The sequence below is a fragment of the Lynx canadensis genome, chromosome B2, assembly GCF_007474595.2.
Source record: "Lynx canadensis isolate LIC74 chromosome B2, mLynCan4.pri.v2, whole genome shotgun sequence".
Taxonomy (NCBI): Eukaryota; Metazoa; Chordata; class Mammalia; order Carnivora; family Felidae; genus Lynx; species Lynx canadensis.
The window spans coordinates 63,725,693-63,751,097 of NC_044307.1; the positions used below are offsets into that span (position 1 = coordinate 63,725,693).

General features: G+C 35.2%; 1 protein-coding gene across 1 annotated transcript in view; it reads left to right on the forward strand.

Annotated features, from left to right (window-relative positions):
- COL19A1 (collagen type XIX alpha 1 chain) overlaps positions 1–25,405 on the forward strand; it is a 342,994-nt gene that overhangs the window by 156,985 nt on the left and 160,604 nt on the right. The window contains exons 13-14 of the mRNA XM_032593194.1: positions 4–57; positions 1,711–1,746. Coding sequence (XP_032449085.1) covers positions 4–57; positions 1,711–1,746 — 90 coding nt within the window. The remainder of the gene's footprint in view (positions 1–3; positions 58–1,710; positions 1,747–25,405) is intronic.

Sequence of the window (25,405 nt, forward strand, 5' to 3'; positions counted from 1 at the left end):
CAGGGTTTGAAAGGTGACTTGGGTCCTCGGGGCCCCCCTGGCCCAAAAGGAGAAAAGGTATTGTATCCACCCAGAAGAATGTCAGTTTTTCTTAAGAAAATTCTGAGAACACATGCAGTGACTTTTCATTGAAAAAGTTAATTTTGCTAAAATTAACCAAAGGCTGTATGTTAAAAGCATCTGAAGAAAAGCCTTTTGGTTCATTTAATTAGTTTGAAGAAACTAAAAGCACAACTGCTAGTTGACATTAATTTGTGTTTATAAGATTTCACTTTCTCTCCCTCACTTAACAGTATTAGCTATTCCATTGCCAAATTAGCAACTGTGTCTTGTATCGGGGAATTTTGCCAGTAGCACTGAACTGCTACCATAATGCTGAAGCAGGTGGCCTTTAGCGGGAAGGAGGTTAACTTCCTAATTCATTCTTAGTTTGAATGCTTCATTTCCTGCCACTTTTTCTCACATGCCATTTTATCATGATATATTGGCAGTGACCTTGAAAAGAGATTTAGAAATACTAAAACCAAGAGTCACAGAATAAGGTCATTGCATGACCCCATTTTGATAAGAATTGTATGTGTGGGGCGTTCATACTGTATTTTGTTCTCCATTCTTAGCACATTTGGAAATCCTCGTCTGTCTTCAATATTTACCTCTATGTTAAAGTTGATCTTGCAAATCAGTCCTCAGTGAGTGATTTAAGCTATGTCGATGTTCCTTAACAAGTATTGGCTACTTTTATTCAATTGTTCCAAAAAGTAATGATTACTCAACGCTAAGTCTTTACTTTTGAGGTGACTATGTCAGATGAGAAAAGAAAAATTTATAGAGATACTTTCAACATGAGAACACATCTCAGAGCTTTATACCACACAGTATAAATTCTCTATAATGACCACATAAAGAGCATTATAGCAATGATGCTTGCTCTTAATGGTTAAGAGTTCTTACGAAATAAACCAGGGTCCTGATACAATAAAGCATATAGATGACATATAAATCAGAAAATAGTAAACTTTTATATGAGCCATTTTTTAAAGATTTTGAAAGGGTTCTCAATATATCCACTTGTTAATTTGTATTCACATAGGTCAGCAAAGCAATTTTTGTATTTAAAAATACATAAATGTAGGCAAGGCCTCTTAAAATTGATAGCAAGTGCAATGTCAATTTAGCAGAGCTTTGTAAGAGGCAATGGGACTGCTTCTTGCAGCTGGGAGGCATGAAGTGGGGAGATCCATTTATTATTTCTGCTGATCCTCATACTAACTTTGTCAGAAAAATTATCTGTCGTTGTGACACTTCCCAGCTGGTCCACTGGCAAGTAACCATATTTGAAGAGATATTCTTTCTAATTTTGGATTCGTAGACAAAAGAATAGAAAATTAGATTATTTTAGCTTTTCAAAACAAGTTCTGCTGTTATAGAAAGTATGGGGGTGCACAAGATGATATTTATATCATGAGAGCTAAAAGCACATCATGCATTTTTCACCGTGTGGAGAATTTATCAAGATGAAATTCTATTTTTTCCTTCAAAGTGTGTGTGTGTGTGTGTGTGTGTGTGTGTGTGTGTGTATACATATATACATATATATATACATATATACATATATATATCTATATTGCTTCTATCCATTCAGAAAACTTAAAAATAAAATGTGCAGAAAAGGATCACTGGTAACTGCAACTATTCTTTAACCTATTTTAGGGAGATACAGGACCTCCAGGACCACCAGCCTTAACTGTAAGTATTCTCCAAATCAGAATTCAAAATTGAAATGCCCTGTTCATTTTTCACACTACATCATGACTAAACCAGAATTTAAACCATAGGATATTTTGAGTACTGAAAGTTACCCTAGAATAGATCTAGTTAAACCTCCAGATTTTAAAGATGAGGCATCTGCCCACATCAGGGAAGTACATAACCTGAGGTCATACTGGGAGTTACTAGAAAAGTCTAGAGGCAGTACCAATTCGGAGCAATTTTCTCTACCCTCCATATGGTTCATAATCATGCCCCTTGAACGTTTGATTATACATTCTTAACATGATATTTAACGTTAATGGAAGCAGAGACTGTTCTACCTACTCTAAAAACCGTAAAAGAACAAAATACACTATAATCGCCCAGTGGGTAAAAACAGCTACCTATTTAAAATGATTGTTACATTCCCCAAAACCTGTCCAAGACCAGTTTTTTTCCTATATGATTTGCTTCTAAGATTCACAAATGATAAAATGGCAGTATTTCAGTAGCAGATTTATGAGAAAAGTTCCTAATGTGCACATAATGAGATTGTTCTCAGTTAAATGGTTCATCATTTATTAAGCATTTAATCATAAATATATAATGACTTTATATTTAGGTATAATTTACTGTTATGGATTTTCTTCATAGGCCATTAAGGACTCTCATTTAACTTAAAGATTTGGTCTAACAGTGACTCTAAGCCTAATAGAAAAGAGGAAACTTTCTTAAATAAGATCATTTGTAGCCTGAGGTCTCTTGGATTTTATGTTGATACTACCTAATGACATAAATTAAGAATTTAAATCATCAGTTTTCAGACATGTTCTGATTGTAGAAGGTCAGGCTTAAAAGAAATCTTCTAGTATCTGTGTTGAGCTCTTCCTAACAAGGCAGAACAGTAATCTCAAAGACTGTGTGGCTTTGATAACATTTACATTTATCTTTGTACTTGAAAATGTCATACATATTCTGAACAATATGTTAATAATATCTTACACAAATAATTTTTGCAATGCTTACTTAAAGGACAGATATTTCTTCATAAATGAGAAATCTAAGGAATCAAACAGATAATTTAGGAATAACCAAATTCAATTTGCCATGAAATTCTGTGCTTGAAGATTTCATTTTCAGATGGAAATAAAAACTATATATTTGAGGGGTGGTTTTAACTGAATATTATTCAGCTTTTTTATACTTTGTGGAATTTATTTTTAAAATTATTTGGCAGTGATTTACAGTTAAGACTGCTCATGTTACTTAAGTCACATGCTTTCTTTTGTTCAACTAAGTTATATGCTCACCCACTCTATTTAGTTATCTGATTTCCTAGTCATTCCCAACTTGTGTTTGAAGAGCAAAGTGTAATCTATGTTTATCATTTCACCTGAAAATGCAGTTTTGGCCCCTGACCCAGAAAATTGTATTGGAATATATCTATTTCATGGATTTTTAATGACAGCTAATGTCTTCCCACCAAGTAGCACCCTATAGATCCCAGCAGTATTTAGCTTGCAGGCACTAAGGGAGTACAAACTAATTTTTACAGTTCCATAAAGACATGACAAGGCAAAACCACTGTGAAATGAAATGTTTATTTCATAAAGTTAAATATTGGTATTACTAGTTATATGCTTGTCATTACTTTATTAACATAATCTACTGTTAAAAAACAGGCAGCAGACATGAATAAACATTTTTCCAAAGAAGATATACAGTTGGCCAACAGACATATCACTCATCTTCAGGGAAATACAAATCAAAACTATGATGAGATATCATCTGACAGTAGTCAGAATGGCTAAAATCAACAACACAGAAAACAACAAGTGTTGACAAGGATGCAGAGAAAGGGGAACCTGCTTACACTGCTGGTGGGAATGCAAACTGGTGCTGCCACTCTGGAAAACAGCGTGGAAGTTACTCAAAAAGTTAAAAATAGAACTGCCCTATGATCCAACAATTGCACTACTAGGTATTTACCCAAAGGATACAAAATACTGATTTGAAGGGATAAATGCACCCTGATGTTTATAGCAGCATTATCAACAATAGGCAAATTATGAGAAGAGACTAAATGTCCATCAACTGATGAATGAAAAAATAAGTTGTTGTATGTATGTATATATATATATATACACACACACACACACACATATACATATACATATATGTATATGTATATACATACATATATACATATATATATAATTGTATATAATGGAATATTACTCAGCCCCCCAAAAATATGGAATGTTGCCATTTGAGCAGCATATATGGAGCTAAAGAGTATTATGCTAAGCGAAATAAGTCAGTGAAAGATAAACACCATATGATTTAATTCATATGTGAAATTTAAGAAACTAAACAGAGGAACATAGGAGAAAAAAGTTGAGGCAAACCAAGAAACAGACGCTTAACTATGGAGAACAAACTGAGGGTTACCAGAAGGGAGGTGGATGGGGAGATTGGGCTAAATGGGTGATGGGGTTAAGGAGGGCACTTGTATGAGCAGCAGATGTATATAAGTGATGAATCACTAAATTCTACACCTTAAACTAATATTACACTGTTAACTAACTGGAATTTAAATAAAAACTGGAAAGAAAATGAATACATACATACACACATACATACATATCTTAAAAATTAAAAAAACACATAATCAAATGTTAACTATGAAATAGGAATGAACTGAAATGTATACCACCTTACCATGTACTAAATATTTAATTGACCTTATAATGCAGATTAATACATTTTAATGAAATGATTTGTAACAGTTTTCAAGAAAGCTAAACTTGGAAGCTATACTGCCTCCATTGTATTTACACTAAACGAAACATTGTTATATAGGAGTTAATAAACTGAGAATTCATCCATAGTGATTCTCAAAGCTAGTTGTGCACTAAATCCACTATAGAGCTTTAAAACATACCAATCTGTGGCTCCACCCCCAGAAATTACAATTCAGTAGATCTGGTGTGGATCAGTATACTTAAACCTCCCTGAGTAGTTCTAAATATAGAGCTGGAATCCAAAGCTGTTGTATATGAGCACTATAATGGAACAAGCTTTCTTCTGTTCAAAAGCTTTAGACTTTTGAGAAGTCTGGCTTTCACCTGAAACCCAACTTAATGCGTAGTAATAAAAAAATGTCTCTTTCCATTAGGGAGGCATACTAGTAAAACTAAATTAAGATTGAAGCCTTCTTGGTTAAGTGGAGGAGATTAAGGCCAGGAAGGCAACTTTAATTATAGCCTTAACCTAGCCATTCAAGGACTCCAGAGAGCTCAGGTGCCTTAATGCTTCTCAGAATTTAATGCGCACAGAAACATTCAGGGGTCTTGTTCAAATGCATAGTTTATTTCATAAGTCTGAGGTGGGGGTGGGATTCTACATTTCTTTTTTTGTTTTGTCTTGTTTCTAAATGTTTATTTTATTGCAAGAGAGAGATCAAGAAAGAGCAAGAGAGAACAAGCAGGGGAGGGGCAGTGAGAGAGAGAAAGAGAGAGAGACAGGCTGTCAGTGCAGAGCCCAATTGGGGCCCAATCTCACAAACCATGAGATCATGACCTGAGCCAAAATCAAGAGTTGGACGCTTAACTGACTGAAGCACCAGGCACCCCAAGATTCTCCATCTCTAACTGGAGGATGCAGATGCTACTTGTTCTCAGACCACACTTTGAGTCACAGGGCTTAGCACTTGAGCCCCAGCTCTACTGCAGACTTGCTGCCTCATTCCGTAGATTAGTGACTCCCTAGCCATACTGCACTTTAGATGTACCTATATCACCTGATATAGAGGTGTTTACCTTCAAATTTTTCCTGCTTTTCCTGAGCTTCTTTGATCTGTAAATTTATGTATTTCACCTAATTTGGGAAATTGTCCATTGTTTCATCAAATTTGTTTTCTGCCTCATTATCTCTCTCTTCTTCTGAGACTCCAGTTACATACGATTACATAAAATATTTTCCCACACATTCCTTTGTTTTCCATATAATTTTCTCCTCTTTTGAATGGATCATTTCTAGTGAACTCTTTTCAAACTTACTCATTATTGGTCATCTCCATTCTGTTGTTAAGACCATCCTTTGAATTTTTCATTTCAGATACTATATTTTTAAGTTAGTGAATTTCTGTTTGCTTTTTAAAAAAATAATATCTACAAAAGGCCACATTTCATTCTTTCTCATTGCCAAGTAGTATTCCATTGTATATATAAACCACAATTTCTTTATCCATTCATCAGTTGATGGACATTTAGGCTCTTTCCATGATTTGGCTATTGTTGAAAGTCCTGCTATAAACATTGGGGTACAAGTGCTCCTATGCATCAGCACTCTGTATCCCTGTATCCCTTGGGTAAATTCCTAGAACTGGAGAGTGTTATGCTAAGTGAAATAAGTCATACAGAGAAAGACAGATACCATATGTTTTCACTGTTATGTGGATCCTGAGAAACTTAACAGAAGACCATGGGGGAGGGGAAGGGAAAAAAAAGTTAGAGAGGGAGGGAGCCAAACCATAAGAGACTCTTACAAACTGAAGATAAACAGGATTGATGGGGGGTGGGAGGGAGGGGAAAGTGGGTGATGGGCATTGAGGAGGGCACCTGTTGGGATGAGCACTGGGTGTTGTATGGAAACCAATTTGACAATAAATTTCATATTAAAAAAATAAATAAATAAATAAATAAATAAATAAATAATATCTATTTCTCTTCTGATATTTTCTATCTTTTCATTCCCTGGGAGCCATATTTTCTTTCACGTCCTTGAGAATAGTTTTGATAGATGTTTTAAACATCTTTGTCTTAAAATTCCATCATCTGAGTAATGTCAAGTTGGTCTCTGTTTACTGTCTATTCTCTTTAGAATAGGTAATGTTTTTTTTTTTTTTTATTTTTCAATGTTTATTCATTTTTCTTTTGAGAGACAGAGAGAGCAGGGGAGGGGCAGAGAGAGAGAGGGAGAAGCACCAGAGACAGAGACACACAGTATCCAAAGCAGGCTCCAGGCTCCAAGCCATCAGCACAGAGCTTTATGTGTGGTTCTAACTCACAGACTGTGAGATAATGACCTGAGCTGAAGTTGGCTACTTAACCAACTGAGCCACACACGTGCCCCTAGAATGGGTAATGTTTTAATGCTAACTTCTATGTCAAAAAATTTTGGACTGCATTTTAAGCACGTGAATGATACTGGAACTCTGAACGCCTACTTCTCTGAAGAGCATTAATATGGGTTTTTTGGGGGGGGGAGTTGTTTGTTTTTTGTTTATTTATTTTGAGAGAGAGAGAGGAGCACAAGCAAGGGAGGGGCAGAGAGAGAGAGCGAGAGAGAAAATCCCAAGCAGGTTCTGCACTGTCAGTGTGCAGCCTGATGAGGGACTCAAACCAACGAACTGTGAGATCATGACCTGAGCTGAAATCAAGGGTTGGATGCTTAACTGACTGAGCCACCAAGGCACCCCAAACATTAATGTGTTTTCAAAGCAAGGAGTTAAATTAGCTGGACAGACGTTGTAAACTCTCTTCCCTGTAGTTGACAACAGCGGAAATCCTGGTTTTATTCTTTTAGCCTAACCTGAGCTGCTTGGTGTGTGTACTGCGTGTGTATGGTTAGGGGTCAGCTAGAGGTTTGGGCAGACTTTATACACAGAATTTGGGACTGCCTTTCTCTACAGAATTTTGGAAACCACACATTTCTTTACTTTCCAGTATGTACATCTGCTCAAAATTCTGCCCTCTAACTTTCAATCCATCAAGAATGCAGGCTCTCCATTTAGCTACCCTGTGACCCAGACTGTAGCTTGCCTCCAAATGAAACATTTTGGAAACAGGAAACCGATCACATGCTGTTTTGTTTTTCTGCATGTTGCCTCCTCTCCAGTACCTACCTGCTTTGGGTTTTTTTTGTTGTTGTTGTTTTGTTTTTTTAAGTTCATTTATTTATTTTGAGAGAGAGAGAGAAAGCACATACACAACACACACACACACACACACACACACGCACACGCACACTCACACGTGCACATTTGGGGGAGGGCAGAGAGAGAGAGAAAGAATCCCAAACAGGGTCTGTGCTTCCAGCATGGAGCCTGATGCTGGGCTCAATCTCACAAACTGTGAGATCATGACCTGAGCCAAAACCAAGAGTCAGATACTTAACTGACTGAGCCACGCGGGCGCACCCCTACCTGCTTCTGTTGATTTTCCAGTGTCTTCAGGTAGTTGTGGGTTTTTTTTGTAATGTTTATTTATTTTTGCGGGAGGGAGAGAGGGGAGTGAGGGGCAGAGAGAGAGGGAGACACAGAATCTGAAGCAGGCTCCAGGCTCTGAGCTGTCAGCACAGAGCCCGATGCAGGCGGGAACTCACAAATGGATGCTTAACCGACTGAGCCACCCAGGTGCCCCTTCAGGTAGTTGCTTTTATATTGGAGTTTATAGTTGTTTTCTGTAAGTATGTTAATTCAGTAGGAACTACTAGGCCTTCCTGAAAGTCAATGATATTTTTTTTTATCAAAGTTGAATTACTTCTAATTTACTTAGAAATTTTATAACTGCAAATATAAGTGAATTAGCCTTACAAATTATTTACTCTATTGGCCTCACCTTCAATATATATCTGAATCTGACTCATTCTCACATTTCTACTATTACTACCTGGTTCTAGATACCATCATCCCTGGATTATTTCAGGACCAGTTAATGGTCTCCCCACTTCTTCCCTTGATCTCCTTGAGTTTTACAAAAAAACAGAGGCCAAAAAGTTTCCTTGTCATGCTTCTGTTCAAAATCTCCAATGTTTCTCCATCTGATTCAGAGTAAAAGCCAAATTCTATACAATGGCCTACAAAGTCTTAAAAGTCAACTCTCCTTGCATTTCTGACTTCATTTCTTATTCTTCTCATCTTGCTGACTTGGTTCCACAACAATGGCCTTCTTGCAGTTCTTCAGGCATGTCTGGTACACTCCCACATGAGAAGGTTTGTTGCTGTTTACTCTGCCTGCTCCAACCATGTGCATAGCTACTTCCTTTAGGTTTTCTCAATGAGAGCTACTCTATTTAAAATTACAGGGGCGCCTGGGTGGCGCAGTCGGTTAAGCGTCCGACTTCAGCCAGGTCACGATCTCGCGGTCCGTGAGTTCGAGCCCCGCGTCGGGCTCTGGGCTGATGGCTCAGAGCCTGGAGCCTGCTTCGGATTCTGTGTCTCCCTCTCTCTCTGCCCCTCCCCCGTTCATGCTCTGTCTCTCTCTGTCCCAAAAATAAATAAACGTTGAAAAAAAAAATTTTAAAAATAAATAAATAAATAAAATAAAATTACACATACCCACATGGAATTTCTAGTCTGCATTAGCACTTCATTTTTATCATTTTCTCCATGGCACTTATCACTCTCTAACATATCATTTAAAATGCCTACTTACTAGATTATTTGTTGTCAACATTCCTGTATCTTTGACTTTGAATCCCATGAGAGGCAAAGGTTCTTTGTGAGTTTTGTTCATTGTTGAATTCTAAGCATACAGAATAGAGTTTGGCACATAGTATGCCCTGAGGAAAAAATGATGTTTAATGAATATTGTCTTTGTAAGTATTTTAATCTTTGCTTTTTAGCCTCATTAATTCCACTTATTAACCTTATTTCTCTTAGATAGTTTGTATAAAATAAGGATCAGCTCTTATGATTTTGATGAAAATCATTTGGACGGATGTTTTCTTTCTCACAAAATTTTTGCTCTGCTTATTCCATTTTTATTACTTTAAGGTCATTTGTTTATTGAAGTTTTCTTAAGTCAGTTTTCTATAAAATTGCTTAATATTTATTTTTTTTAAAAAGCAGAGTGCTAGCCAAATAGAATAAATCTGTGGTTCCTATTACTTGATTATACACAAAAGTATAAATTGAAATAAAAGTCTTTAATTCACAGTTTTAGGTTTTACCTTATCCTGCCTGATTTATTATTCATTTGTCAGCACTTTAACTCCTGGAATATAAAATTTGGCATCTAATCCATAAAAATATTAAATATATTGCTATAATTTTGGACTTGTGCTTTCAGTAGCACAAATGAAGCCAAATAAAACCAAATTGTGCCATGATTCCAGCTGAAATTCTCTAAGCAACTACTTATTAACAAAAAAAGAATAATTCCTTTATAAATATATTTTACATATATATATTCAAATTCTAGTTTTTAAAATGTTATCAAATCACATTTTTGAAACTTATTTAGTTGCACCCATACCTGGAATGAATGTCACAATGACACTTAACAAGTGACTTACTGGACATCACCATCATAGTATAATAGGGCTTTTCCACCATATTCCTCCTAAAGGACATCAATTTAGACAATCACCCATGGATAGGATAGCCATGTAGAAGTCCAGGAAGGAGTCTAGTGGAGAAGTTCCAGCATACCCCTAAAGCAAAGAAATTGAAAAGGATAAAAGGAACAGTTTCAATTTACAGTCGTCACTCCTCCCAAGGCTTTTTTAGTTCATGCCAAGAGAGACTTTCTCAGCCCATGATTTCTCCTGCTGGAGAAGATGAGAACATGTGAGTGAGAATTCACCTGCCTTAGCTATGCAGGATGCTACCCAAAAAACCTACTTCCTTCCTGCCTCAGCCGGAATACTGAGGTGTCTTGTGTGTTGCAGTGGGTGTTGGGAGAACAGCAGAAAGGGCTCTCAGGGGGCACCAAATGCATGTGAATCCTACAGAGTGTGTGCCCCCAGACTCCACTAGGAAATTCACCCACAAGCTGCAGGGCATTCTTCACTTTTGATTTCCTCTCCAATGGCCCAAGGCTTCCTGTGCCTCACCTCCACACACATCTACCTCATGGCCAGCTCTATGTGTATGCTCCCTGTGGCAGCAAGAATGAGCCTTTGCAGAGGACTAGTCAGCACCTGAAGAAGCTGGTTCCACTCTGTGGGATTGATAGAAACACACAAAATTGGGCATTCATCACTGCCCTAAAAAAAGCACCATAGTCAGCATAATCCTGACTGTGTAGTATTGAGAGAAGGCATAAAACCTTAAGAATTTCTCCAGAAGAAGAAAGAAGAAGCATGGAGTGGGCATATCTGAGTAAAAGGTCTGACAAAGCCTTAGAATCCCTAACAGGGTTGATGGAAGGTATTTCTCTCAGTTATGAACTGAGAGAAAGAGTAAAGACTGAAAGAGGTAACTGCTTTTTCAGATATGAAGACAGCAACACAAGACTTCAAGGAACACTAAAAATCAAGGAAACATGACACCAACAAAGAACACAATAATTTTGCAATAACAGACCCCAAAGAAATAGAAATCTGCGATTTGCCTGATGAAGAATTCAAAATAGTTATTTTAAGGAAGCTCAGTGAGCTATAAGAAAGACAGTTCAATGAAATCAGGAGAATAATACATCAATAAAATGAGAAGTTTCACAGAGAGAAATCATAAAAAAGAATCAGACAAATTCTGGAGCTGAAAAATGCAATAAATACGGTAGAGAGCATAAACAGACTGGATCAGGTAGAAGAAAGAATCTGTCAAGTAGAAGGCAGGTTCAGTCAGAGCAGAACAGAAGAATGAGAGAGTAAAGAAAGCCTACATGAGCTATGGGATATCATTAATACAAACAACCTGTACATTATTGGGTTACCAAAAAGAGAAGAGAGGAGAGACAGTTAGAAAACTTATTTAAAGAAATAATGCCTGAGAAATTCCCAAAGCTGGGAAGATACCTGGATGCCTGAGTTCATGAAGCTTGTGGGATGAAGCACATAGATTCACAATTGCCAGGACATGGAAACAACCTAAGTGTCCTTCAACAGATGAATGGATAAAGAGTATGCAGTGTGTGTGTGTGTGTGTGTGTGTGTGTGTGTGTGTGTGTGTGTGTGTGTGATTAGCCATAAAAAGAAGGAAATCCTGCCCTTAGCAACAACATAGATGGACCTTCAAATTTCTTTGATCAAAATACAGTTTATCTAAGGTCATAGTGCAAATTTGTGTTAAGGTAAGTTCTCATAAATTATTCTGAAACCATGAATCTGAAACCATGAAACATCAGAGTCTGTTTTATGGGTTGCCTCTGTCTTTTTCCCCCTATGTTCATCTATTTTGTTTCTTAAATTCTATGTGTGAGTGACATATGATATTTGTCTTTTTTTGGACTGATATATTTCATTTAGCATAATACACTCTAGCTTCATCCTAGTCATTGCAAATGGCAAAATCTCATTCTTTTTGATGGTTGAGTAATGTGTGTGTATGTTTATGTATATGTATATGTAAATGTATATGTGTATGTATATACATGCCACATCTTCTTCATCCATTCATCAGTTGGTGGACATTTGGGCTTTCTCCAGAATTTGGCTATTTTTGATAATGCTGCTATAAACATCAGGGTGCATGTATCCCTTCATCTCAGTATTTTTGTATCCCTTGGGTAAATACCTAGTAGTGTAATTGCTGGATCGTAGAGAGGATCTATTTTTAACTTTTTGAGGACCCTCCATACTGTTTTACAGAGAAGCTGCACCAGTTTGCATTCCAACCAACAGTGTAAGAGGGTTCTTTCTCTGGATCCTTGCCAACACCACTTTACATTTAAATATAAATCCTTACATTTAAATGTGCAAGTATAAGTGCAAATTATTAAGTTCTTTGTCATTTGTTATCAACAACTTTATATGTAACTTCTTTATATATAACTTTGTGTCTTTATATATAACTTCTTAAAATTGTTACATATGTTCTGTAGTCTTACTGTTACTCACTATTAACAGATATTCCTCAACTAAAAAAATATACTGCTGTTTTTACACTAAAGTTTTGCCAAAATCTGTAACTGAAGCTTCAGAAGCAAGGCAGAGACTAATATGGAAATAAGACAGTTGGCTAACACCTCTGCCTGCTTCCCTCTTTTGGCCTTTGCGTGTCATTTCAGAAGAGACAGGTGAAGGAGGGTAGAACAGTGCTATTTCATGGAATATATCCACTAATTTTAGTTCCCAGGAAAATGACTATGTTACTCTGGCCCTGGCCCTTTGGGGAGTTATTAAATACTCATCCAGATGGCACCAAATGTTTACACAGAAGCCAAAGGTTAAGTCAGTCAATAGCAGAAGTGTCTTCGATATGCTTACTAAATGATATTTTAAATGTCAATCCCTTGGTACCTGAATAAATCTACCATAAGTGAAAATTAGGCACAGAGAAGGAGCACAGATTTCACCCATCCCAAACTACCTTAAATATGAAACTACCTTAAATATCAGGCACCCGAGAGAAAATCTCAGCTGGTCATTTATAAATCAAATGACATACAAATTAACAGATGACCTCAATAAACAAGAGATCATATAGTATTCACATAAGGGAAGCCTTGAAATAGTTTCTTTCCCCGAAATTAATGTGTTGAAGATCTAAGAATGATCAGTTCAGTAGATGATGAGGTCCATTCTCACCCTTTCTTCCTCCTTTGATCTACCCACTTACTTGAATGCTAACCATGTGTCAGATACTATGCTGGCTACTGGGAACACAGAAACAACACCTGTCGTTGCCTTCTCAGAACCTATTTGGTCTATGAAAAAGCAAGCAGTTGTTTAAAACTGATCATTTTCAAACTCATCATTTGCAGTTAGCATATAAACAGTCTACAAGTATTTGTACAACTGTAGTTATGTTGGTATTACATAAAACATTTAGTTATTTAAGAGAAAATCATTTTTGCTAGAATTCTTATGCTGTAATTTAAGCAGTTATTTAATTTAAATACATTTAAATCACAGACTCAACTACTAAATAATGTTTTCTTACTAAGATTCCTGAGGAACTATAACCATCTCTTTTTAGGTGAATGAAATAGAAAAGTTCTTATTAAATATCCATAGAACATAGTTTCTTTCAGTTCTGGATTGAATAAATATATGCTGTATAGTGTATATGTATTATACACTTTTATATATACATATAAATATATGTACTATAGCATAGTAATTAATAGGCAATTCAATTTAAGATTATTTAAAATTGCTTACATATCAAAATCTGAATTATTTATATGGTCTTTCTATGAATTGCCTGAATTTAAATTTTGTCTTAAAAAGTTGCATAATTCATATTTAATTAACTGTTAACTTTCTGAAACTGATGCTCCAGCTCAATCTTGAGATTCTTGGGGAGCTAGTGAGCCAGAAGAAAGAAGGCAATTCAAATATTTTTAAAAAATCAATCTTTTTTTTTTAATTTGTGGACAAAAGATTTGTATGAATGAATCATTGGATTAAAATAGAAGGTGTTTCTGTACTACAAAACTATGATTATTGACTGTGCAGAAATATAGGGGAGTTGATGCTTAAGGCCTTAGAAAGATTTATGTTCAGCCTCAGAGAAGATTTATGTTTTGGGAAAATGTATCATCAGCTCATTTGACAGAAGGTGATTTATATATCTTTCATTAGATAAATGATTTGAGAATAGCTCCTTCTACCCTTCTGTTTATAGTTTGCTTCTGTTTCAAAAGACATTTCAAATTGTTTTCATCACAATTCTAAATTATGTATTTTAAAGCTCAATAATAAAACTTTCTTCCTAAAAGTGCTATACATTGGCAGTTTAGGAATTTTATGAAGGAGCTATTTTTTCATGTTGAGATAGTCAGCAGTCTAGAAAAATAAATTTAAATGTATCTCAAATGCTATTAGAAAATTATAAAATGGATAAGCCCTTTGAAACATTACATGGAGAAGAATGTGTATTTAAGTCAAATATATGCAGGAATTGGTTAAATTCAGTTCCACTCTAAGTATATAAAAATTTTTTTTGGTAAGAATTTATATTCATCTGTAAAATGGAATTTAAAAGTGCTCTCTAAAAGAATTAGAATTATTTTTATTCCACTTAACTATTCTACTGGTTTTAACAAACCAAAAATTCACACATTATGGCTTAGGAGTTATACAGTCCCTTCATCCAGGGTTTGAACCTGACCGTGTTACTTGACTTTTCTGTGCCCTAGTTTCAGCATCTATAAAATGGAATGATAATACTTCTTACTGCATAGCACTGAAGTAATGATTAAATTAACTAGCATATGTAAAATTTTTTGAATAATGACTGACTTCTAGTAAGTACTATTTAACTTTTAGCTAGTGTTCTCATTGTTATTATGCTAATATTCAGTGGCAAAATATCAATACATATACATATACATATAAATATGAATTAATGTCAATAGGAATGAGGCCTTTATAAAGTAATTTCTTGGAAATGTTCAAAGAGAATTTTTGTATAACTATGGTGTCTTTAAGGGCAGAGTTCTTTCTTCTTAAGAGAATTATTAACAATAAGCAGAATTGAAATATTTTCTTTTTTACTTCTAGTATAATCTCTATGATGATAGCAACATTTTCTATCTTATGCATGCCCAGAGACTGAAAGTGCAGAGTAGGTACTCAATAAAAATTTCTTCTTCTTAGGAAGAAGAAATAGATATTTTTCACTGACAAACATATTGTCAAAATAAAATATCACCAAATCCTACAGTTAAAATACCTATAGGAAAATATAAATCCACTCACTTGAACATTATAGTAAAGGGCAGATGACCTCCTTCCAACTAAAAGTAATTAATTTAGGGCAGATAGTCCCCTTATCTTGTATTATTTTTCAACAATGGCAATCCTGATGTCACTTACTGTCCCTGATTTATTTTTGTCAGTTTGAGAGACATGTTTATGGGCAATTTGAATTATCTCCCTAACTGAAGAATCTTACCTTCTGTTTAATATACTGCAGATATGAATAGAAGCTTTATATGTTTTAATTCATTATTAAAGTTTCTTTTGATAAATAAGTAAACACTGGGTGAAAGGCCAAGTGACTGAAGTCTATCCTGAAATGTGCAACTTTTTATTTATTTTATTTCGGGCATGTCACTGACTAATATAGTAGTCAGTTTAGACTGACTAATAGTCAAAACGGAAGGTTTTAACAATTATTTCAAATTCTGAAATTCTATTATTTCACCTTTTAAATTTCCTAAGGAATTCTACTTCATTTAGCTGCATATAATCTAATATCTATCTCTTTAATAACATTTTTAAAAATCCTGTCTTTTATCATATTATTTTAGGGGCGCCTGGGTGGCTCAGTCGGTTAAGCGTCCGACTTCGGCTCAGGTCATGATCTCATGGTCAGTGAGTTCGAGCCCCGCGTCAGGCTCTGTGCTGACAGCTCAGAGCCTGGAGCCTGCTTCAGATTCTGTGTCTCCCTCTCTCTCTCACCCTCCCCCATTCATGCTCTGTCTCTGTGTCAAAAATAAATAAACATTAAAAAAAATTATTTTAAAAGGATAGAGATTAAATGTAAAAAGTAGTTAAGTTAGACATATCTGCAATATAAAGAAAGGGTTTGACTTAACAGTGTCAAGAACTGTGGAAGGTATGAAATTATACCCTACTTGTAATAGTTTAGCCTGCCACAGTTTAATGGATCCTAGCAGAAAACTTGAGATACTGAGTCAAAGACAAAGGTATTGTTATTCATGGCAGCAGGCAGCACGAACTTCATGATGCCCTTGCCACCAAACCTCAGGAATAATCCAGGTGCTGCACATACAATGGATTTGTGTCACAACTGAGAAACTCCAAGTTTAGGGAACCCAAATCTTTTTTAATAGACTACAAAAAAAAAAAAGTGCTTTGTCTAAGAGGAAGACATTATCCTTAAAATTCTGAACAGTAAGCAAATATTCCCTTTGCTTTTCTGTATAAGCATCTTTAAAAAGATCATACAGAAGTACGAAAGAGCAATTAGTACCTCCCTCACAAGACATGCAGAAACATGAAAGACCCATGGAAAGACCCATTGTCTCCCAACAATACCCATTCCTCTTTTCTGTACTGTCTTGGCTCCTGGCAAATTTTCCTTTGAATATGCCACTTCATCCATCACTCTTAATAACCTTACCAAAAGAGGCTGACACCAGAACTGTTCAATTTGTCTCATGTACCATTCAATGAGGGCTATTATTAATAGGTAGGACTCTAAGCATGTAGATGAGGCCAACCTAGAGCATTGATTTCAAACATGTACCCCTAGATCCCAGACCCAACCAGCTGAACAATCCCATGAATCATCCAAATCTGCCTTAGAAAACCAGATGATTTGCTTCTTAAGTTTCTGAACTGATATTTCCCCCTGACCTGAAGCATTAATCCAGTATATCAATAAGGAAATATACATTTTTAACAAAACTTACAGAAACCCATTTTTTATTTTATTTTATTTTATTTTATTTTTTATTTTTTTTCAATATATGAAGTTTATTGTCAAATTGGTTTCCATACAACACCCAGTGCTCATCCCAAAAGGTGCCCTCCTCGATACCCATCACCCACCCTCCCCTCCCTCCCACCCCCCATCAACCCTCAGTTTGTTCTCAGTTTTTAAGAGTCTCTTATGCTTTGGCTCTCTTCCACTCTAACCTCTTTTTTTTTTTTCTTCCCCTCCCCCATGGGTTTCTGTTAACAAAAGTTACAGAAACCCCCTGCTCTATGTTAGTGTGCTACCATAAGGGTGCTGAGTGAGCAGTGTATTCAGTCAATTAGCTAAGAATCTAGCACCATAGCAAGATAACAAGAGCATATTAGGTGGCTGAGTCATGATTAAGTTTGAATTTTCTAGATTCCCTTTTAGCTAGGCTCGTGAGTGAAAAGATGGCTTAGAGCATAGAGCAGTTAGTACCTCACTCGTAAGACAAGCAGAAATACCAAATATTCATGGAGAATCATCTCCAACAATGTGCACTGCATCCCTTTTTAAACAAATCCAGCAAATCATTGCTCTTTTATTTACCACACTGCTAACAGTACTACTGCTTCATTCAGCCTCTGACCAATTCTAATCCTCAGATGCCTTCGGAGGCATTGCCATTCTTACTTCCCTTCAGTCTATGCTGTTGAGTTTTCATTCCATTTCTTATAGAATGCTATTCTGTTTTACAACCACTTCTTGGTTTCCCAACAAACTATATTCTAAAGTTTAATATCCTCATATATCAAAAATGTCAAGGGTGATCCTGTCAGATCTTATAATTTGATAAGATGACCTGAAATCCCACTCGTGGGCTAACATGATGCATATTTAAATAAATCTTATCCTCCAAATATTTCTTTGGAAGTGCAAGTAGAACATATTAAAAGCAGAATTGAATTTTGAGGTCAGATATATTTGAGTTCAAATCTCAGGTCCCCTACTTATTTGCAATGTTACCTTTAGGAAGTTTGTTTTCTCATCTATAAGAAGGAAAAATTCTTTTTGTAGAGTTGTTAGAATTAAATTCAATTACTTATGTGAAGACTCTAGTGGAATTCCTGACACAAGAGCAAGTACTCAATAAATGTCAGTTCTCCATTCTTTTCCTAATTTGTTGTTGTGAGTGTGTGGAGGTCATCAAAAGATTTGTTGAAATGTTGATGAAGTGTTGCCCTAGGGCTTCTACCACTTGGTTCTGTGCAAATGTGAGAGTCTTTTTTATGTTGTTTGCTTTGTCCTTTTGTTCACTATTATTTCCTTGTTTGTTATAGCTTTATATTTGTACATTGGCTCTCAAATTATATTGATTTGTTCACATGATACACTACTCTTTTTAGTAACTCAGAGGTAACTTTCTGATTGCTCCATTTCACTGAAATATTAAAAGAAAACATTAATTGTAATTTACCTTCATGACAACTTTCTGGTGTTTGATTAATAGTTTGAAAATTAAGGCATTTGTTCCTGGCTTTGAGAACATCACAGTTTTGTCATATGAAGAAAAAACATCATATTACAAACCCAGCAGATTGAAAAGTGACGTGGGAATAATATCCCGGGGGTGGGGGTCTATGTAATACATCATGACTAATCTTATTAATGCGACTTGCACTGAAATGAAGTTACACTGACACAGCCTTAACTTATTCAGTATATAAAATAGATATGATTATATAGGGTAAATGTTTGACCCCCATTTCTAAAAGGTTGTGTTTAAAGAAATATTTGTATATAGATTGACTTGTTCATTGACCTGCAATATAATTTCCACAAAAATTGAGTTAACTTTTAGATATACTTAAGTCTCAGAATTTTAATATTTTCGAGGATGCCTTTTTTGTCAATATAAAAACTGTCAGCACACTTTGTCTCACTTAACATCCACAAAAAGCTAGTAAATAGACAATGCAGTTACTTTACCCATATAAAAAAAATTAGTAAATGTGGCCACACAAACAATTCCCATATTGAAATTCATATACATATATATGAATCCAGTTTTTAAAACTTGGGTAAGGATGTAAACAGAGTTTATATAAAAGAAAGAATAAAATGGCTCTTAAACATATAAAAATTTATCTAAATTCACTCACAATAAGAGAAATATAAATGAAAATGCCCCTGAGATATTAGTTTTCCCTTACAATATTGGCAGTGGTCTCAATTTCTTTGTATATATATCCAGAAGTGGGATATCTGGATCATATGTAGTTACATTTTCAATTTTTCTAGTAACCTCTATACTGTTTTTCATAGCCACTGCACCATTTTACATTCCCACTAACAGGGTACATGTGTTCCAGTTTTTCCACATTCTTGCCAACATTTATGTTTTTTTTAAAGTAACCATCCTAACAAGTGTGAAGTGATATTTCATTGTGATTTTAACTTTTATTTCCCTGATGATTACTGATGTTGAATATCTTTTCATACGCCTATAACAAATAGCCAAGATACAGAAACAACCTAAATGTCAATTGATGGGTAAATGGACAAATACACGGTGTATATATACAATGAAATATTATTGAGCCTTTAAAAAAATGATATCCTGCCCCTTGCAACAACATGAAAGAACCTGAAGGATATTAGCTAAGTGAAATAAGTCAGTCACAGAAGGACAAATAATGTATGATTCCACTTGAGGTATCTAACATAGTGAGACTCAGAAACAAAGAGTAGAGTGATAGTTGCCAGAAGCTGGGGGGAGAAATTACAGAGCTGTTGTTCAGTGCATGTAAAGTTTCAGATACACAAAATTAATAAGTTCTAGAGATCCACTGTACAATATTGTGCCTATAGTTAATACTGTATTATGCACTTAAAAATTGTTAAGAGAATAGACCTCATGTTAAATATTCTTACCAGCTCAGAGCCTGGAGCCTGCTTCAGATTCTGTGTCTCCTCTCCTCTGCCCCTCCCTGCTTGTGCTCTTTCTCTCTCTCTAAAATAAATCTCTCTATAAATAAGCATTTATAAATAAATAAATAAATAATAAATAAATAAATGAATAAATACTCTCGCCACAATAAAAAGATTGGCAAAGGTCAAAAAGTTTGATAGTACAGTATGTGGGCAAAAATGTGGAAAAACACTTATACGTTGTGAGGGAAATGTATGTGGATACAGTTTCTTGGAGGACAATTTGATGTTGTTTATCAAATATTCAAATTTTAACTACAGATAGTCTCATTCATTTATGAAATTAATGTGTGTACAAGGCTATTTTTTCAGCATTGCTTGAAATAGTAAAATAATGAAACAATCTAGATGCCTAACCACAAGTGATTTGTTAATCGAGTTATAGTATTACTTTTATTTAAAAAATATAAAATTTTCACAATTTTATGACTATGTACACATCGGTATTTGTAGAGCCACATGGTGTACTTTTCTTTTATTGAATAGTTTTGTTGTGGTTTGTTTTGTTTTGTTTTCTGGTGTTTCTAATTATCTCTCTGTTTGCCCTGTAACTATCCTCCATGTTTTTATTTTTTTTCTTTAATGTTTATTTTTTTTTTTCAACGTTTATTTTATTTTTGGGACAGAGAGAGACAGAGCATGAACGGGGGAGGGGCAGAGAGAGAGGGAGACACAGAATGGGAAACAGGCTCCAGGCTCTGAGCCATCAGCCCAGAGCCCGACGCGGGGCTCGAACTCACAGACCGCAAGATCGTGACCTGGCTGAAGTCGGACGCTTAACCGACTGCGCCACCCAGGCGCCCCTATTTAATGTTTATTTTTTATATTAGAGAGACAAAGAGAGACAGTGCATGAGTGGGGAAGGGGCAGAAATAGAAGGAGACAGAATCTGAAACAGGTTCTATGCTCCGAGCTGTCAACACAGAGCCCAATACAGGGCTTGAACTCACAATCCCTGAGATCATAACCTGAACCCAAGTCAGATGCTTAACCAACTGAGTCACCCTGGCACCCTTATCCTCCATATTTTTCAAATTCTGTCACTGAGTCTTTTATTTGGAAGAGTCCCATTAAGACCTTTTACTCCATTCTTGGCCACTAGCTTTCCATGAAAACTACAAAATTCTCATTCTGTGATTCCTTTTGTTTTTTTTTTTTTCCTCTGGATTGATTCCAAATTTTCTTTACCATCATCTCCTTTCTTGGTTTTACTCTTTCATTTATGTGAATGCATCTTCAAGCGAATTATTAAGAAAATGTAAATAGGGAGGTAAGTTTTCTGAGATTTCACATGTCTAAAATTTTTTTATTCTACTTGCACACTTGATTGCTAGTTTATCTTGGTATTGAATTCTAGGTTGGAAATTATTTCCATCAGAATTATAAAGGTTTCACTTATTGTCTGATTAAAAATACGATGCATCATGAATTCTTCTTCTTCCTGGTTTCCTAAGAAGAGGTAAAGCAGGAGTACTGATATCTGATTAATACACCATTCTTCTCCTGAAACTCTTCATGCAAGGAAACAGAAGGGAAGGACATGTTTTCAATTCTCTTTCTGGTTGGGCAGAAACAACCTCTATCTGCTCCTTCCTCTGTGCCACGTGATACATGGTTAAACTTTGTGATCTATGAGGATATCTCTTGATGTATGATGATGAGGTACTTGACACTTTTCCATTAATGGAGCCTAGCTTCCAGACTATTGTCTTATATGAACTCTTAGTTATCAAAAGTTGTACATTGACTCTTCCATTGTCTTTACACTTACACTATTATGATCTTAATCATCCTGAGGGAAATGGATGCTCTTGGCAGAAAGGAGGAAGGCCAGTGGAAAGAAGTTAAACAGAGAAGTCGTCAATGTATGTTAGTAATATGTTTCTAAAATTTCTTTCTACACTATAGAGCATTTTCCCCCTCTTAAAAGTTTGGTGTTTACCACCTTAATCAGTTGTCACTTACATAGTCTGATACTGTATTAACCATCTTCACAGTTATCTGCATTAAATTCCTAGGTCTTTCATGTGGTGTGTAAATATCTCTATATTGATTTATGTTTTAATCCCAAAATTACTAGATTAAGTTTCCTTCAGTCTTGTCACTTATGTTGCATCGCCCAAATGCAAAAGTTATTCATGATATTAAATTTGGTATTATGTTTGTATGATGTTGTCCATTCCCAGAAGTTACTGGAAGACACTTAAAAACAACCTATGTATAGATTTTTCCTTTTTCTGCAGGGAAACCATGTCTCCCATGTGGCCAGTGAGCTATGACAAAGCCAATCCAAAAACACAGATTGTTATTATGATCAGATTCATCATTAACACTGAATCAATCATATTCTCGCTCACATAAATCATTAAGACAGATGATACAAATGGATTTGACAGACCATCAGCCTACTTGTCAACATAACCTTGAGATAACTGAAATCAAACCATTTCATTATTGGGTTAGGTCTGAAATAAAGCAAATTTACATAAAGTTTTTCATGGTCAAGAAATCTAAAAATATGAAATTAACAAAATATGAAAATATTTGTGACAAGTCAATTAAGGCAAGAATAATTACCAAATATGAAACTATATTATTTTATTTTTTTAAGTTTATTTACTTATTTTGAGAGAGAGCAAGTGAGCGAGCAAGGGAGGGGCAGAGAGAGAGGGAGAGGAGAATTCCAAGCAGGCTCCTTGCTGTCAGTGTGAAGCCTGAGGTGGGCCTCAATCCCACAAACTGCAAGGTCATGTCCTGAGCCAAAATCAAATGCTTAACTGACTGAGCCACCCAGATGCCCTGAAACTACATTGTTTTAAATGACATAAGCATTTTAAATAATTTGATTGGTTCTATTTCTTATTAATTAATGGTTTGTATAGATACTTTAATCTCTTCAGTTCATGTTGGTTTTTTTTCAAAAAGTACTTAATTATCATCAATATGAGATAAATTAATAGAATTTATATTTCTTTCTCTAATGAAGGGCAACTCCTCCAAATAGAAGTAGAACATCTATTTTGCAAGTTTACCACATAAGAATTAAAAATAACTTGGATTATTTTGGTATCAAGTGGCATTTGTGTATGAAGAATATAAATTTTTAATTTGAATTTCGGTAGCTATGGTAATTAATATTCTCACCTCAGCAGAAGTACCAAGAGAAGTGTAAACAATCAGAATCTTTTCAGTCATTCAGCCATTCAGTGCCTACTAAATGCTGTGCTAGATAATATTCAAAGTGGAAAGGAACGGAGGATATATACAACTTACAAAGTAGAATATCTCATAATAGGGGCAAAAATCATTGTTAGAGGAAAGTTTACGGGTAGTACAGATGTCCCACAGCATTCCAGATTCACAGACTATAAATTCTGTTATTTGATTTATATTTCTAGTGTTCATGGCTGAATCAAGTTACTAAAAACCTGCTATTTCAGAATCTACATATAAAAAGAGATGTGAGGGGCACCTGGGTGGCTCAGTCGGTTGAGCGTCCGACTTTGGCTCAGGTCATAATCTCACAGTCCATGAGTTCAAGCCCCGCTTCAGGCTCTGTGCTGACAGCTGAGAGCCTGGAGCCTCCTTTGGATTCTGTATCTCTCCCTTTCTTTGCCCCTCCCCTGTCTCTGTCTTTCTTTCAAAAATAAACATTAAAAAAAATAGATGTGATTTTTGGGGCACCTAGATGGCCCAGTTGGTTGAGTGTCAAACTCGATTTTTGGCTCAGGTCTTGATTTTGGTTCACACTTCATGAGATCAAGCCCTGTGTCAGGCTCTGCACTGACAGCATGGAGCTTGCTTGGAATTCTCTCTCTCTGCCCCTTCCCTGCTCTCTCTCTCTCTCTCTCTCTGTGTCAAAATAAATATTTAAAAAAAAATAAAAAGAGATGTGATTTCTCAGTTCAGAAAACATAGGAAAAGATTACTATTAAAATTTATCTCTGTAACCACATGGAGCAATCATAATTAATTGGCCTCATGTCCAAAATGCTGGCAAGGCTTTCCAATGAAATTGTTAAATTTTGAAAGCACTACAAATAACCTCTTTTTTAAATTGTTTAAGGTAAGATGAAACTGTCCATCCAAGTATGGAACCTGTTTACTATAACTGATAATGATGGAAACATTCCTGTCCATACAAATATTTTATAGTTTTTTTTTTTTTCTAGTGACAGCTCTTCTTATTCTTCTCTTGTCAGTATTATTGGAAAGGTTTGTCAGCGCATTTTTTTTTTTTTTTTTAGTGTATGAAAGAAATCCCATTTTTTTTTTATTTCAAAGACATTTGTTTCCTAGTGTGTACTGACAACTGCTTATGATAAAATGTTAGGGTTTTTATATATAACATAAAATACCTTTTCTGAATACCTACACACCCTAAGGGAAATTCTTTCTTGTATCATGACAATTTATGAAATGATGTAAAACTGGTCACTCCTTTAATTTATTAACATAAACATTCTTGAATTCCACTTCTCAGAACTAATATGAGAAAACCATTTCCCATGACTGGACTATATGTCTGTTACATTTACACTAACTTGCTTTTTGTTTTTTTGTTCTTATGTCTCCAGCTTATAAAATTTGTTCCCATTGTTCTCATATTAAAGGCATGAAATTTTCTATAAAGACGGATAAACTCTGTTTTCCATTTTAATTTTGTACACTCTATTTGAAAGACAGAAAATGCTCTCATGGTATTTTAAGAATCTATGAAGATTCTGCTTAATCTTATGTTTCAAGTCTATGAAGCATATCCTTAAGCAATAATCATAACAGTTAAAATACACTTACTTGCATAACATTTTTGTTGAAATACGTTTTAGGTATCATATATTCTGCAACATCCCTGGCAAGGGAGTGCAAATAATACTTCAAAATGAAACTTCCTTTTTTTACTTCAGCTTCTTTCTTTGATTAAGAAGTTATGAATATATCTTGCCTCCTACACAAATGAAAATGTGTTTAAATGCAATTAATCTACCCTATTAACTCTACTAAACATTTACTGTATTTGTTAAACACTTCAAAATTCTGTTCTGAACCAGTTAATTCTAAGTAATTTCTCAGTTAAATATTTACATGGGCTTCCATAGTGATAAGCTCTAGACTGTCTTAAATAGCAGATTGTCCAGAGAGAGCTATGTGAAATGTAACACACTATAATAGCTGTCCACTGGAACTTAAAATGATTTAGCTAGTTTGGACTATTTTTTTACATAGTTTTAGTTTAGCTAAAAGAGGCAACAACCTTATGAATTCCTTTCCCTGTCAACATTTTTAATGTCCAGGATTCCACTTAAAAAAAAAAAAAAAGGAATTGGGCACCTGGATGGCTTAGTCGGTTAAGTGTCCAACATCGGCTCAGGTCCTGATCTCAGGGTCAGGTTTGTGTGT